This window comes from Marmota flaviventris, chromosome 6 (assembly GCF_047511675.1).
Source record: "Marmota flaviventris isolate mMarFla1 chromosome 6, mMarFla1.hap1, whole genome shotgun sequence".
In the NCBI taxonomy this organism is placed as follows: Eukaryota; Metazoa; Chordata; class Mammalia; order Rodentia; family Sciuridae; genus Marmota; species Marmota flaviventris.
This window is the reverse complement of record NC_092503.1, coordinates 16,124,404-16,139,023: the sequence shown is the minus strand read 5'-3', so window position 1 is coordinate 16,139,023 and position 14,620 is coordinate 16,124,404. Positions and strand designations below refer to the sequence as shown.

At 46.8% G+C, this 14,620-nt stretch overlaps 1 protein-coding gene and 1 long non-coding RNA gene across 4 annotated transcripts in view; one reads left to right on the top strand and one right to left on the bottom strand.

The window, feature by feature from the left end:
- The window catches only part of LOC114095954 (uncharacterized), a 288,590-nt gene that overhangs the window by 46,110 nt on the left and 227,860 nt on the right, over window positions 1–14,620 (top strand). For 2 of the 3 annotated variants that reach the window (XR_011707697.1, XR_011707696.1), the window contains exons 3-4: window positions 9,267–12,083; window positions 13,721–14,343. The exons of the other annotated variant lie outside the window; for it this stretch is intronic. This is a non-coding gene — a long non-coding RNA (uncharacterized lncRNA). The remainder of the gene's footprint in view (window positions 1–9,266; window positions 12,084–13,720; window positions 14,344–14,620) is intronic. 3 annotated transcript variants of the gene reach the window in all.
- On the bottom strand, window positions 1,024–9,116 carry LOC114082493 (UL16-binding protein 1-like). The gene is given in 6 exon segments (XM_071613431.1): window positions 1,024–1,059; window positions 2,190–2,365; window positions 2,912–3,067; window positions 3,070–3,320; window positions 3,403–3,717; window positions 9,046–9,116. Coding segments are annotated over 6 exon segments (1,005 nt in total).

Sequence of the window (14,620 nt, the reverse complement as noted above, 5' to 3'; positions counted from 1 at the left end):
GTCCCTGAAGTTAATAGTGAAGGCTGCCATGGTATTTTAGAGACATATTGCACCATCTCAAGGCAGTGTTATTCAGATTTTCATCATTGTGACAAAATATCTGACAAAACAGCCACCTAGAGGAGGAAATATTAGTTCTCGGTTCACTGTTTCAGAAGTTTTAGTCCAAGTTTGGCTGACCGCATTGCTTTTTGGCCTGAGATAAGGCAGAATATCCTGGCAGTAGGAGCAGTGGCAGAAGATACCGCTCACATTGTGGTAGCAATGATAAGTAATTTATTCTTTTTTAAAAGAGAGGGAGAGAGGGAGGAAGGGGCCTGGGATATAAAGAGCCCTTCAAAGAGTGACCCAACTCTTCACCTCCTAAAGTTTTCTTCACCTCTCAATAGAACCAGAGTCAACACATAGATCATACAGATCTTTGGGGGACATTCCAGATCCAGTCTATACAAAGGTCAACTCAAGGTGCAGAGAAGTATTTGATTACACAGGACCAGGATGGAAACACCTTGTTGAGATTTCCTGTTCCAGCAGCCAGAGGCTAAGTGTACAATTCCATAGGTTAGCAAAGGACTTGGCCTAACGTGTTAACAAAGAGTGCAGAATTGGACTATCACAAAACAGAATAAGGGGCTCAAAGTTGAAGCTGAAGTCACTGTATCTTCATGGGGGTCATCAGATCCTGGGGTAGCAGGGGTCATCAGATCCTGGGGTAGCAGGGGCCAGTTGGTGGCAAAGGAAAGGTATGTGTGGCTGCTATAATGGATGGGAAAGTGAAAGCAGCAATCAGAACAGTCCAACTCTTGAAGAAGTTGATTATGGCTCGTGGTGTTCCTAGAAGGGACATTCACAACTTTCTTCTAAATCTCACTAGATCTGAATAAGCAGAGGAGCTCTAGGCTACATGAGAAAGTCTGACATGTTTGAGGCCTGTGGGTTTGTACTTCAATCTTCATCTGCTCTATGGAGGAAGAGCAGGGAGTAGACTGGCAGAAGACCAGTAAGGACAGTTATTTAACTGAATCACATTTTCAGAAGCTTCTTGGGAGCATCTTCAACCTTTAGACAAGAAACATGTTACTTCAACTCTCTGAAGAAATCCTACCTCAGTTCTCCTGGGTGCTTACCTTGGGTCATGTGTTCTCCTCCACCCATAACCCAAGGGTCCTGCAGCCTCTATCACCCTCTTCCCTTCTTTCTCACAGGCCAGAATCAGCCCCAGCCCTGCTGTAGGCCTTGGTGTCTCAGGACTGCAGCTGTAATGACTGGATCTGCTCCCTGACTGGGAGCCTGCTCCTCCTCCAGATAGTAGGGGCCATAGGACCTGGGGATGGGAAGAACCCTGTGGAAAGAGGGGTTCTTGGAACCTGGTTCCCAGAACTTGGGTGGGGTTACAGACACACATCTTTCTTCCCCCTTCCCCCTCAACCTCTCCTTACCTGGGAGCAGCACAGCTCTAAAAGTGACTGGCCCTGCCTACTCCCTCCACTCTAGTTAAGTCAGCTGCAGCATCAGGCTACAGCAGCTGCTCAGCCCCACCAGTCTCTGCAGAGGCTCTGCTCAAGGCAGAGGCTGCTGAGCTGGCTCAGGATCTGGAGTCTGCAGGAGGCTGGGTTCCAGGGCCACAGCCCAAGGTTCAATCCTGGAGTTGTAGGAGTCCCCAGAGAGCTGGCATCATCTGCCTTCATCCTGGACAGACTCTATTCCCAGTTTTCCCTTCAACTGCTAGAAGTGAGCCTCCTGTGGGAAGGCAGCCCTAAACTCCAGCCTTCGGAAAGGCCTTCTCTGCTCCCTATCCTGGCATTAGCCGTACGACCTCTCTTTTTGACTGTGGGTATGGAGTTCCTTCTTCTGTACACAATGAATGGAGCTACTATGCTGCCATCACCCAGGATGGGATATTTGCCTTCCTGTGTTTCTGTTGTCTCTTCGCCACGCACCACTGAGCCCTTTTTTTTTTTTTGTAGAAATCTGGTCTGAGTCAGACCTGAATCAGCTAAAACCCTTTAGAATCCACAGGCTGCCTTGGTATGGCCCCTCCTCTTTCCCATGGGCCCTGACAGGGAGGATTTCTCAGAACTCAGGGCTCAGAATGGCCAAGCTATTTCTACCAGTGACAGGAGGCCTGATTCTTCTGTCTCAGAATGAGAAGGACCAGTCAAAGTGCAGACTGGGGCCTTGGAATTTACTTTCCTGTCCTCATTGCTCACACAGCTGCCCCATGTTTCTCTGCCCACAGCACCTGTCAGGAAGATCTGGAGGCCTAGGTGGATAAAGTAGGTGAGGATCCAGAGCAGGGCCCAGGGAATCAGCGTGCTGGCTGTGGACTCCTGGAAGACTCTGTCTGGGTTGGCGATTGAAGGTCCTGAAGTGGAAACACAAGACAGTTAGCCCTTGTTCAGAGCAAAATCTGTGGAGATGCCTGCTCAGCTCCTGCTGCCCCACATCATTGAGGCAGGCACATAGTTCCTAGACCTCTGCTATGTGGCAGCTGCTGTGACAGGTCATGAAGACTAAGGGAGACAGGAGAAGGGTCCTGACCTTAAGAATCTCATATAGATAAAGGGAGAAGCCTGGGTGACAATAAAAATCGTCCTTCCTGGTGGCAGAATATGAGGTGACCCATGAGGATGGTGGTGGAGAAGGGTCTCAGGAGCTGACATGTGAAGTGATTCACAAGAATTTCCAAAAAGAGACGAGCAAATGCCAGACCAAAGCATGTGCATTGAGGAAGAGGCATTAGGAGGTAAGAAGGGAAAAGATGGGAAGACTATACCTTTGGCTGTTAACCCAGGTCTGAGTCAAGGTGGATGATGGGTCACACACACACACACACACACACACACACACACACAGGTAGCAGCAACTCATGTGAAAGCAGCTCCCACTTCCTCCCCCTCCTGCCAGTTACCTGTTGGCTCCAGCTCTGCCTCCCATTCCTTCAAGTTCTGACGCCAGGTTCTACAGTCACCCATTGAGGTCTTGTATAAGAACTTGGTCATTTCTCTGTCATTTTCCCACTTTTCTTTCATCCAGTTGGACCCAGGATGAACCACTGTCCACTTTTGTTGTCTGAGTCAAAGCAAAGTCACATCCGGCCATTGAAGTCAAACTGCCAAGAGCCGCCGGTGCATCCACTGGATTTAAGCCTACAACACATCCTGCCCTCCAGAGTGTGGAGACCTGCCCCCATCAGAAAGAGATCAGCCTCCTTGCTTAACAAATCCTTTGTCCCACCCAGTCCCACCTTCCCTGGTCTCCTTCTAATCTGGCTGTGTTCTCTCTCCAAACCAGCCCTGTCTGGGCTTTTTGGAACACCAACACCATTTTTTTTTTTTTCATGGACACAATGATATCACTAAACCCAGTATCAGCTCTCTCATGTCCCTGGAACATCCTTACTTACCTTTGGCCATGTCATTTTCTGCTTTAGTGTCAGCCAGTTTCTGTTTTAGCATATCCCCCATATCTCTCAGCATGGCTTTTTGCTCTTCCCAGGTGACTGTGGCACTCACTTTCCCTCCCAGGGCACTCAAGGATTTGACCTTGTCCAGGCCACAGTCATAGGAGAGAAAATTCTTGTGGTCCACCTGGCCTTGGACTGTACACCATTGCTGTCCAGGTGCTGGCTTAGAATTGACGGTGAAGTCATAGCAAAGAGAGTGAGTGCCTGTGAGGGAAAAGGGCGAGTAAGGGTTGGGCTGGTGAGAAAGGATCCTTTAGGCACCCTCTCCCCATCCCTCTGAAGGGCTGAGCTGGCAGAGCAAGAATGACCCTTCCCAAGCTGTGTGCTCCACCTGTTTATGGTGGACATGTTTCCTTGTTTCAGGCAGATGGGGACACTACTTGGCAAGCAACCTCATTCCCAGGACATGGCCCACTTCCCCTCTGCCCATTGAACAATGCCTACACCCAGCAGCACAGGACCTTGCAAGGGCAGTGCCAGGCCTGCTGTGAGGGAAGGGCCTGCATGGCAGAGGATGTGGAGAAGCAGTGCCCTGGACTGCAGGGAGGGGGCAGTGTGTATGCTGAGTCATGGTGGGCCCAGTGATCATGGGATCACAGCTGCATGAGGGAGAGTTTATAATTATGGTTCATAGCTTGTAGCTTGACTGTTCAGAGACAGCACTTGTGTGCCAGGGACTTGCCTTCTTTTAGGATAGAAGGTAATATCCTACCATGAATGAAATGGAAAAATCCATAAGTTCAAAGAACGGTAGTAGAGGAGGGATCAAAACTATCTGCTTTAGAGGATCCGAAAGTGTTTATGCCAGGTTAGATGTAATAGGAAAGGCAGAAATATGCTTAGTCTGCTGTGCTTTGTAAGAAAGCCTGGCAGACTTTTGTTTATCAAGTGTATTAGAAAATATCAGGTACTAGGCTGGGGCTTGGGCTCAGTGGTAAAGTGCTTGCCTCATATGTGGGAGGTACTGGGTTCGATCCTTAGCACCACATAAAATTAAATATGTTGTGTCCAACTACAACTTGAAAAAATTAATAAAAAATATCAAGTACCCCAAAACAGAACCAAAATTAGAGAAAAAGGAGAAATAATATCAGAGCATAGCATAAATAAATAAATTAGTGGCTAAAAAACAGCAAAAAAGATGAATGAAATAAGGAGCTGGTCCTTCAAGAGATAAACAGAAGTGATAAACCCTTAGCTAGCCTAACTAGGTAAAGGAGAGAGAAGACTCAAATAAATTCACACAAGAAAAGGAAGACTTTGCAACTGATATCACGGAAACACAAAGGTTCATTACAGATTATTAGGAACAAAGATATCCATGTTTGTTATTATTTGTAAAAATTTGGCAACCTAAAAGAAGTGGACAAATTCCTGAACACTTACACATACATACCTTACCAAGATTGAATCAAAAGAAATAAAAAAGCTGAGCAGACCAATAAGAAGTAACAAGATTGAATCAGTTGTAATAGCCTCCCATCAAGAAAATCCCCTGATCATAGAGCTGTACTGCTGAGCTCTACCAAGCATTTAAATAAGAACAGTTTCTAGTTCTCCTTAAGTTATTCCAAACAATAGAAGAGAAAGAAATTCTTCCAAATACATTTGATAAAGCCAGAATTACCATGATACCCAAACCTGACAAGAACACAGCCAATATTCTTGGTGAACAAAGATGAAAAAATCCTGAACAAAGTATTAGCACACTGAATTCAACTGCCTACTGAAAAGAGTATTCATCTCAGGGATGCAACCATGGTTCAACACTAGCTTCAATAAATGTAATACCCCACATTAATAGAATGAAGATGAAGAAAAGGCATTTGATAAAATCTATATCTCTTCATAATAAAAATGCCAAACCACCTAGGCAAAAGGAATATATCTCATCAGAATAAAGGACATATGAAATAAGCCATCACCTAACATCATAACAAGTGGGTAAGCACTGAACGTTTTCTCTCTCCAATCTGGAACAAGAGAAGGATGCTCACTTTTACCACTTCTAATTAATGAACTTCTGGAAGTGCTAGGTAGAGCAATCAGGCAAGAGAAAGAATAGAGTATCTAAATTCGAAAAAAAAAAGAAAAGAAATTAAATACTCACTGTTTGCAGATGAGCTGATGAGCTGACCTTACATATAGAAAACTCCAAAGACTTCACCAAATACTGTTAGTGGTGATAGATGAATTTAGCAAAGTTGCAGAATACAAAAAATAAAATTATTAGAGTTGTTATATACCAATAGCAAATAATCTGAAATAGAAATCAAGCAAACAATACTATTTACAGTAACTGCAAAATATACAATAGCTTGGAATGAATTTAAACAAAGAGGTAAAATATCTCTACAGTGAAAGCTATAAAGTACTGAGGAAAGAAATTAAAAACTACACACACACATATACCACACACACACACACAAATCATAGGAGAAGATCACCATGTTTATGTTTTGGAAGATCCAATATTGTTCAAATGTCTATTCCACCCAACAAGATCCGCAGATTCAATGTAATCCCTATCAAAACATCAAGGGCGTTCTTCACAGAAATAGAAAAGACAGTTCTATAATTTCCAGGGAACCACAAAATTGCTGAAGAGTCAAAGCTATCTTGCAGGAAAAGAACAAAGCAAGAGGAGTTACATGAACTGACTTCAAAATACACAACCAAGCTGGAGTAATCAAACAGCATGGTGCTGGGTTACAAACAGAAGCATGGAGCAATGGAACAGAACAGAGAGCATAGAATTTGACCCACACACCTACAGCAGCCAATTATTGAAAAAGGTGATAAGAATGTGCAGTAGAAAATTGACAGTATTTTCTATATATGGTGTTGGAAAAACAGGGGAGGGAATCCACAAGAAAAAGAATAAAACTAGACCCCTGTAGCTCTTCACTTAGAAAAATCAACTTAAAGTGTATTAAATGGGCTGGGGGTGAAGCTCAGGGGTAAAATGCTTGTTTACCATGCAGGAGACCATGGAATCAACCCCCAGTACTTGAAAAAACAAACAAATAAACCAAAAAACTGAAGACTTAAATGTAAGTTTTGAAGCTATGAAGGTACTACAAGAATATGTAGTGAAAATGTTTCAGGACATTGGAATGGGAAAAGATATTTTGGACAAGTCTCTAAAAGCACAGAACACAAAATCAAAAACAGACAAATAGAAGAGTCAAATTAAAAAATCCTCTGCACATCAAAGGCAACAATTTGGGGAGTGGACAGAATCTACAGAATGTCAGAAAATATTTGCATATTGTACATCAGATAATAGGTTGATATCCAGAATGCATATGGAACTCAAAGAACTTAATACTTAGAAAACAAATAGGCTGATTAGAAAATGGAGAAAAATCTGAAAAGACATTTCTCAAAAGAGACAAGTAAAATGGCCAATAGGCATACAAAAAAGTACTCAGTATCACCAGTCATCACTGAAATGCAAATCACAACCACAAGAAGACATTATCTCACTCCAGTAAGAATGGTTGTTAACAATAATACAAAAGAAAATAAGTGCCTGCAAGAGAATCCTGCATATTGTTAGCTGGATGTCGATTCATAGTGGGGGAGAGGTAGGGGGGCTTAGGCAACCAGGGCAAGATGGCAAGTGAGGAGGTTGGGCAGGGTCAGAACAAAGGAGCATGGGGAGGGTCTTCTGATGAGGTCAACTTCCTGCTTGACCTAAGTGCTTGTGGACACAAACAGGAGACCCAGTCAGACAGACACTTCCATACTAGTGCTCCCAAGCAAGAGATCCAATAGGAAAACTAAAACAGATGCATGGACAGAGTGGGCACCATTCAATAATAGTGAGGAGAGCATGAACAGGGGAGCAGATAAGCAAAGGAGGAATTCCAGAGACCATCAAAAGAACAGGCCCAAACTCCCCCACCAGATTCCCGGGTCTGAGGCCCTTTTTCTCAGAGAAGTCTTCTCTATATCTTTTTCACATTTGCAATAAACCTACTTCTTACTTTCTATCTTGGTGTCTTGTTCTTAGATTCTTTGCTGAATGGAGTCAATGATTCTAGTACCTCTAGGTGGTAATAATAGGGATACTAGGAAAAACAGTATTGAGGTCCTCAAAAATTGAAAAATTGAACTTGCATATGATCCAGGAATTCCTCTACTGGGTAATAGCCAAAGTATATAAATACAGTCTGTCAAAGACATCTGCACTCCCATGTTCATTTTAGCACTGTTCACAAAGGCAAAGAAACAGAAACAACCTAGGTGTCCATCAAGTGATGAACAGATAAAGACAATGTGGTACCTACACACACTGGAATACTATTTATCCATAAAAAGAACAAAATCATGTTCTCTCCAACACAATTGATGGAAATGGAGATCATCATGTTAAGGGAAGTAAGCCAGGCACAGAAAGACAAGCACCAAATGATCTCACTTGCATGTGGAATCCACAAAAGTTGATCTCAGAAGTTGAAATTAGATGGTGTGGACAGTAAGAGGGATGGAGGGATGAGAAAATGTTGATAGAAGGGAACTAACAGATAACAGTGTGTTCTGGCACAGTAGAGAGACTATAGAAAACTGTAACATTCTGTTTATCTCAAGAAGCTGGAAGAAAGAATTTTGAGAGAGAGGATGGCAGAATAGAGGAAGGGCACAATTTCCCATAGTTCCTTAGCAGCAGACTTAAAACACGGGAAGAGTGCTCCTTAGAGAGATGGGTAGGTAACTAGGGGAACTGTAAAAGAAACTGCAGAGACATAGAAAGTCAGAAACTTTGAATATAATAAAAGAAATAATATGTTTAGAATTGTGCCAGTTTGGCTGGCAGCAGCAACTGTGGTTGCTGAGGGGAGGAGGGGGGGACAGCGGCAGATTAAAATATACATGTCTGTGAGAACCTGTGGAACAGGGAGGCTGAACTCAATGGACCCAGAGTTGGTAGGGAAGCAATTGATTGCAAAGCAATGAAAATATCTCAGCCCACAGGCTGATAGTTCGGTGGGAACTGGATTGCCAGCATAGGAGCCACTGCTAGGTGCTGTGCAGCAGTGAGCAGACTGGAGATCAGGAACTCAGAAAGGAAGGCGAAGTGAACCCAGAAGGTGCCCATCATGATCTCCAGAGTGTGCTTGGACTAGAGTGACTGAACTAGGCTCAAAGAAACCTGTGCCTGCAGCATATGGTCTCCAAATACCAAAGAGAGTGAGAGAGTGCCCATTGAGGATATTTTAAATTTCAATTTCATTTCATAGTTTTATTGGTGTATTATAGTTGTCATCACGGGTGACATTTGTTGTCACATTCGTACACGCACAATATAGCAACGGAATTTGACCAATATAATTCCCCAGTATTTCCTTTCTCTCCTCCCCTCCCTCCCCCTGGTCTCTTTCCTCTACTGATCTCCCTTTGATTTTCATGAGGCACCTCCCCCACCTTTCTTTACCTTTAAAAGAAAATTCTAAAAAGTAGATATCACATGAACTTGGAAGGGACTGGACCTGTTATTACGACTTAGGACGACCTGTGATAGAGACATCTGTGCTAGGCAAAGGGGCCAGGAGGAGTTCAGGGCAATTCCTCACTGGAAACGCACAACACAGCCAGTAAATGCCACCCGCAGCGGGAAAACGCACACCCTTTCACAGTGACTCATTCTTGCTCCTGGGCTCTCGGAGAAAGAGGCTCTGATTCCCGCTTTCTGAAGAAGGGGGTGGCACCGGGGACCATTACCAAGCCATCTAGCTCTCCCCTGTCATCTCGCTCCCTCGCATCCTCCTACCCTTATTTTTTCGTCTCTTTTCAGCTCCCGCGGCTCCTTCCCAGGCGCAGGGTGCATAACCTGCTGCGGGGACGTGGACCGGTGGGACGGAACATGCAGGGGAAGTCTGGGGACTGAGAAGGGGACGGAGGTGTCCCGTAAGTTCGATCCCGCAACTCACCGGCCGGCGACGCCCAAAGAAAGTGGGGCGGGAGCTGAGCCAGGACACCAAGAAAGAGCGCCGCGCGGACAGAACCGGCCGTGGGTTCGTCGCTCAGGAGAACTGGGAGACCAGCCGCGGGGCTCAGAGGCTTTAAAGCCGAAAACCCCCCGCCCCGCCCCCCGGGGAATCCGCTCCGCCGGGTCCTTCCTCCTGCTGATTGGCTCCGGCTGTTGCCCCGCCCCGACTTTCTAAGCCACTCCACTAAGCTGCCTTGGCATCCCCGCACCCGCGTTTTCCCTCGGGTGCCCCTGGCCACCGTGCCCTTACAGAGGCGTCGGCTGGATCACCGCCCGGTGCAGGACCCCGCCTGGGTCCCCTTCCTGCGACGGCGCGGGACCGGGACGCGTCCCCAGCGCCTCCCGCTGCCTCCTCGCCGCCGGCTTCCGCCCTCCTTTCGCACTCGTCCCGCCGCCCTGGCTGTTTCCGGAGAAGACGAACCCAAAGCCAAGGATAAAGTTGGGGCCTCCGGCCAGGGCAGGTGGCGACCCAAGTCGGAGCAGCAGAAAAATCTGCCTTTTACAAAACATCAGCAGCCGCCCCGCTGACTGGCCCCCGGGACTGGCCGCTTTCCACTGACTGCCCCAAATCCCTGCGCTGCTTAACCATTCTGATATGTCGCCTTCCTCACCTCGTTCTTTTCCTGTCTCCTCTCCGGACTTCTTGGGCCCGAGTGTTTAACCATTTGCATTCCCACCTTCCGACTCATCCTTTTTATTATTAAAATACCAACAAATTTCGGGCTCCTAATAAAGTCCCGTCTGAAATCAACGTGGTTGAAGGCAGTTGTTAGCTAGCCTGCCATCAGCGATAGTTTTCAGTAGATTCTGTGCCCCTGGCCCGAAAACTTTCAGGAAAGACTCTCTAAAAGCAAAAGCAACTTCTCCTTTGGGAAAAGTTCGGACAGTCAGGAAGAAAATGCCTAGCTCTGCTGCCACCTGGAGGCTTGCAGAAACAATCTTTTTCTTTTTCTTTTGAGGTACTGAGGATTGAATCCAGCAGGGGCGCTCTGCTACTGAGCCACGTCCCCTGCTCATTTAAAAATTGTTATTTTGAGACAGGATGTTGCTAAATCATCCAGGCCATTTTCCAACTTGCAATACTCCTACGTCAGCCTCCAAGAAGCTGGAATCACAGGCATGTGCAGCAGCGCCTGGCTATAATTAACCTTTCAAAGTTTCCTTTGGTCAATTTCATTGTTATCTCGAGATCCAATCAGGCAACCACCATTTAAACAGCTTCAAATACACATTTCAGGCCAGTGTAGGCATGAATGAAGCGATCACCTGAGTCTGAGAAGACTCCCGCTTCTTGATGAGTGGGTCCTGGTCTGAGATCTCTCACACTGCCATTCAGAGGTTCAGACATAGGAACTACACACAGGGCCCCATCTCATGGCCTGGACCTCAGGAGCCTGTAGAATCATGATGACTGAGACAGGGATGCTGCCAGGGTACGCCTTTGAGGACAACTGCAGAGACCATAGTGAAGAACTGAGGGGAGATGCAGATGCAGCTGTGGATTGAGGTATTGTTTTGTCCCAAATGATTGTATGGGAAAGGGACCCTCAAACACAAGAAGGAAGAGAGGGCCCTGTTGAGTCATAAGTTTGGCTAAGGGCAGGGCACTTACATAATCTTGTCATTTGCCCCTTTTATTCCACCAGACAGCATTAACTGACAGAAGTGGAGTTGATGCAGGAAAACGTTAAAAAAAAAAAAAAAAAAAGAGTACAACACTCATCAGTCAAAATGTCATGACTTCTATTTCTGAAAGTACAATCTACAACCCATACTCTTTCAGTCAACTCTGGAGCTCATTCATCCCCATGTGGGATCTGGTTTGAGTTTGGCAGCCAGGAATCTGCACCAGGCAAGGGGCAGGAGTGCCCAGATATGCTCTCCATCTCCTTCTCACCTGGCCATCCTTCCTATGTCTCTACTGCAGCCTTCTATTCCTTCTGTTCTCCAGGTTACCTGCCTGGTTCACCCAGACTCATGAGTTAGGAGTGCCAAGCCCTTCCCAGCTGCCTCCTCCCAGGGATTACCCAAGGCTCCTGTCCCCAGATGTATGCATGGGAGCCACCAAGTACTGTTCCTCCCAAGTCTGTGTACTGCCCACCCCTTGTGTTTCTGTTGTCCTGTAGCCCACCTTCCACATGGTCCTCTTGGGTAGAGATGTTAGTGAATCAGGGCAGAATCTTCTCTGCTTCTTTGTACCTAAGGAAATCTGTTTGCAGTCATCCTGTGCCCCTGCCCTGAAGCAGCAGCGTCAGGCTCTGTGCTTGGTTCAGCAGTCCTCTACTTTACCACAGCCTGAGGATCATGTGATTTATGGTCAAAGGGGCTTATCCTCCCCACTGATGGCTGTGGAGGGTAGGACATCTTGTTCATGTGTCCATTTAATGGGGAGAAGGCTCAGTGGGTGGGGTCAGAGTGGGATTCAAGTTCTCTCCCCCGTCTCAGCCCAGGTTGCTCTCCACAGCTGCCACAAGCCACTGGCTCTTCCCTCTCACTTCTGCCCATGACCTGCTGGCCTTATGATAACTGAGACAGGAATGCTGTCAGGGTACGCCTTTGAAGACGACTGTAGTGACCATGGTGATGAACTCAGGGGAGATGCAGATGCAGCTGTGGATTGAGGTATTGTTGTCCCAGATCATTGTATGGGAAAGGGACCCTCAAACACAAGAAGAACACTCTCTTAGCTCCTGCTTCCCTTGGAAATATTATTTATCACATAACCAGAGGGCCATACTTTCCCAGTAGGTCCTTTAAAAAAATTGATTAAACAAAAGCTATAAAGGGATATGTATATTCTCAAATACCTCATTCCTTGAAATGTATAAACAACCATCACAATGTGAGGTACTCTTACTGTGACCTCAAGGACTAGAGAACACAGGAGAGAATTATTTATTTATCCTGGGAGGATGAGGAAGAGATAATGGCAGGTGATATTTGTGTCCACCCATGAAGGATGACTGGCTCTTGGCTGGGGAAGCAGGTACTCCAGGTAGAGGAATGTGCCAGATAGAAGGCCTGGAGGCAGGACAGCGGGGGCTGGTGGGTAGACAAGGGACGCTCAACCATGGGGTATTGGGAAGGAAGAGATGGTGGTGGTGAAACAGGGCAGGGAGGGGGTCTGGGAGATCCCAGGGCAGTTGTGAACCTGGGAGAAAATCTATGAGAGAAACAAGCTCTTTGTGCCTCAGTGGTGCATGCAGGTCCACACGGTGCATGCCTGACACACTCGCTCAAATATGCACACTCAGAGTGAGGAGAGTTGAGGTCACCTCAGATATGCCGCCAACTCGTTTTCTGTCCTTTGGTCCCTGTCATCTCTGAATTTTCTCGGAAGGAGTCAGGAGCCTTTTCCAGTTTGTTTTTGTTCCCGTGATCCTCCCTTGAGACCTTCCAGAAACACAGCCCATCCTCCTGTGCTCTCCCATTTCCCCTCTATTCCCGAAGCATGATCTGGCCCAGGATGAGAAAGCACTCTCCATGGAGGCCACTGTGTTGTGGCATTCTCTTCTTGGCCTGGGAGCCAGGAGAAACTTCCCCCTTCGTCCGAATTCCTGACAAATCCTTGTCACCCATAGGCTTCCAAGTCTTCCAGACCCCACCTTATGGTATTTACCTGTCCTCTCATATTTTACATGCCCCTTGTGCCAACCAGTGAGAACAGGTGTGGGCAGCTAAGTGGATTCTCTGCTTTAACATAAACACAAGCACTCCTCATGCATCTGTCACATGAACACCATCCTCCGTCCTCCTCACACATTCATCCACCTTCCTTTGTCTTGCATTTTAGCCTTTATGATTCCAAGAATCAACAGTTCCAACCATTATACTTTCATTTGTGGTTTGAATCTCCTGTTTAAACACAGAAATATATAATATTGCAGTGGGGGAAGGAGACAAGGATTGTGCCAGGAGCACGGGACTTAACATTTTTTCGGGAAGAAGTAGGGGTTAAATCCAGAGCCTCCAGAGTCTGCCATTGAGCTACAGCCCCAGCCCAAGGAACTTAACTCTTAAAGAGGTGCAGCTGAGCCTTATTTTATCTATCTATCTATCTATCTATTCATTCATAGCAGATATTGAACACAGGGGCACTTTACCACTTTTCCACATCCCCAGCCCTCCCCCGTCACTTTTTAAGTAGTTTATTTAAAGATGGGGTCTTGCTGAGTTGCTTAGTGTTTTGCTAAGTTGCTGAGGCTGGTTTTGAACTTGCGATCCTCCTGCCTTAGTCTCGTAAACTGCTGGGATTGCAGGTGTGCACCACCCAGCATTGCTGAGCCTTATGAATTAGCAGCCAATGGAATCCTGGAAGGACAGTTGCTTAACAGCGAGTGGAATGTGCCACACCTCAGTAATTTGAAATCAGCAGTTATGACTTTAAGAAACAAGGTTCTGAGAGGGTGCGGAGGGAACACTCCTGTGACCTCCTCAGCTAAGCTGGCAGAGAGAGACTTCAGAATGAGGAATGATGCCTGCTCAGGAACGTCCAGCAATGTTGGGCTGAGGTGGAACATAAGTGAGCAGTTTGAGCTTCTCAGAGGCCCCAGCGTGCTCAGGCGTGGGTGAATCCAGACCACTCTGAGCACGGAGATACTGGCTGGTTGATTGATGACCCGCTGCCAACCCGCCACGACTCAGTGCTACAGAGACCCTCAAGCGGAGTAGAGAAACAAAACTTCGGATCTTTTGAGGTGGTGCCAACCGAGCCTCCATGGGCCAACGGACCGAGGGCTGAAGTGGGACTTGGGAGAGACAGACCAGACCCACCCTTCTCATCGGACACACCGGCAAGGAGACCAGCGTCCACCATGGCAGAGAACTGACGGCATCAGAATTCGGTGGATGGATGGCTCTGCAGTGAAATCAGTGACCACAGGTGTGTGACCCTCAGCCCTCCCTCCCCATACATCGGGGAAATCTCAAAAATCTCTCCCCAGCTCTCCATGAGTGTGATTGTAGGAGCCCAGGGAATCAGGAGGGACACCTGACCTCCAACTCCCCCTCCCACCAGTGCTGACAATGGAGGCCTTCTTCCGCCAGCTCCCGGGGCCTGGCTACCGGAGGGAATCAGGCAAAACAAGCTGACAGCCCCCAGCCCCCGAGCTCCACAACCTTGGGGTCTGGGTGAATGGCAAACAGAGAGAGTGCCCAGT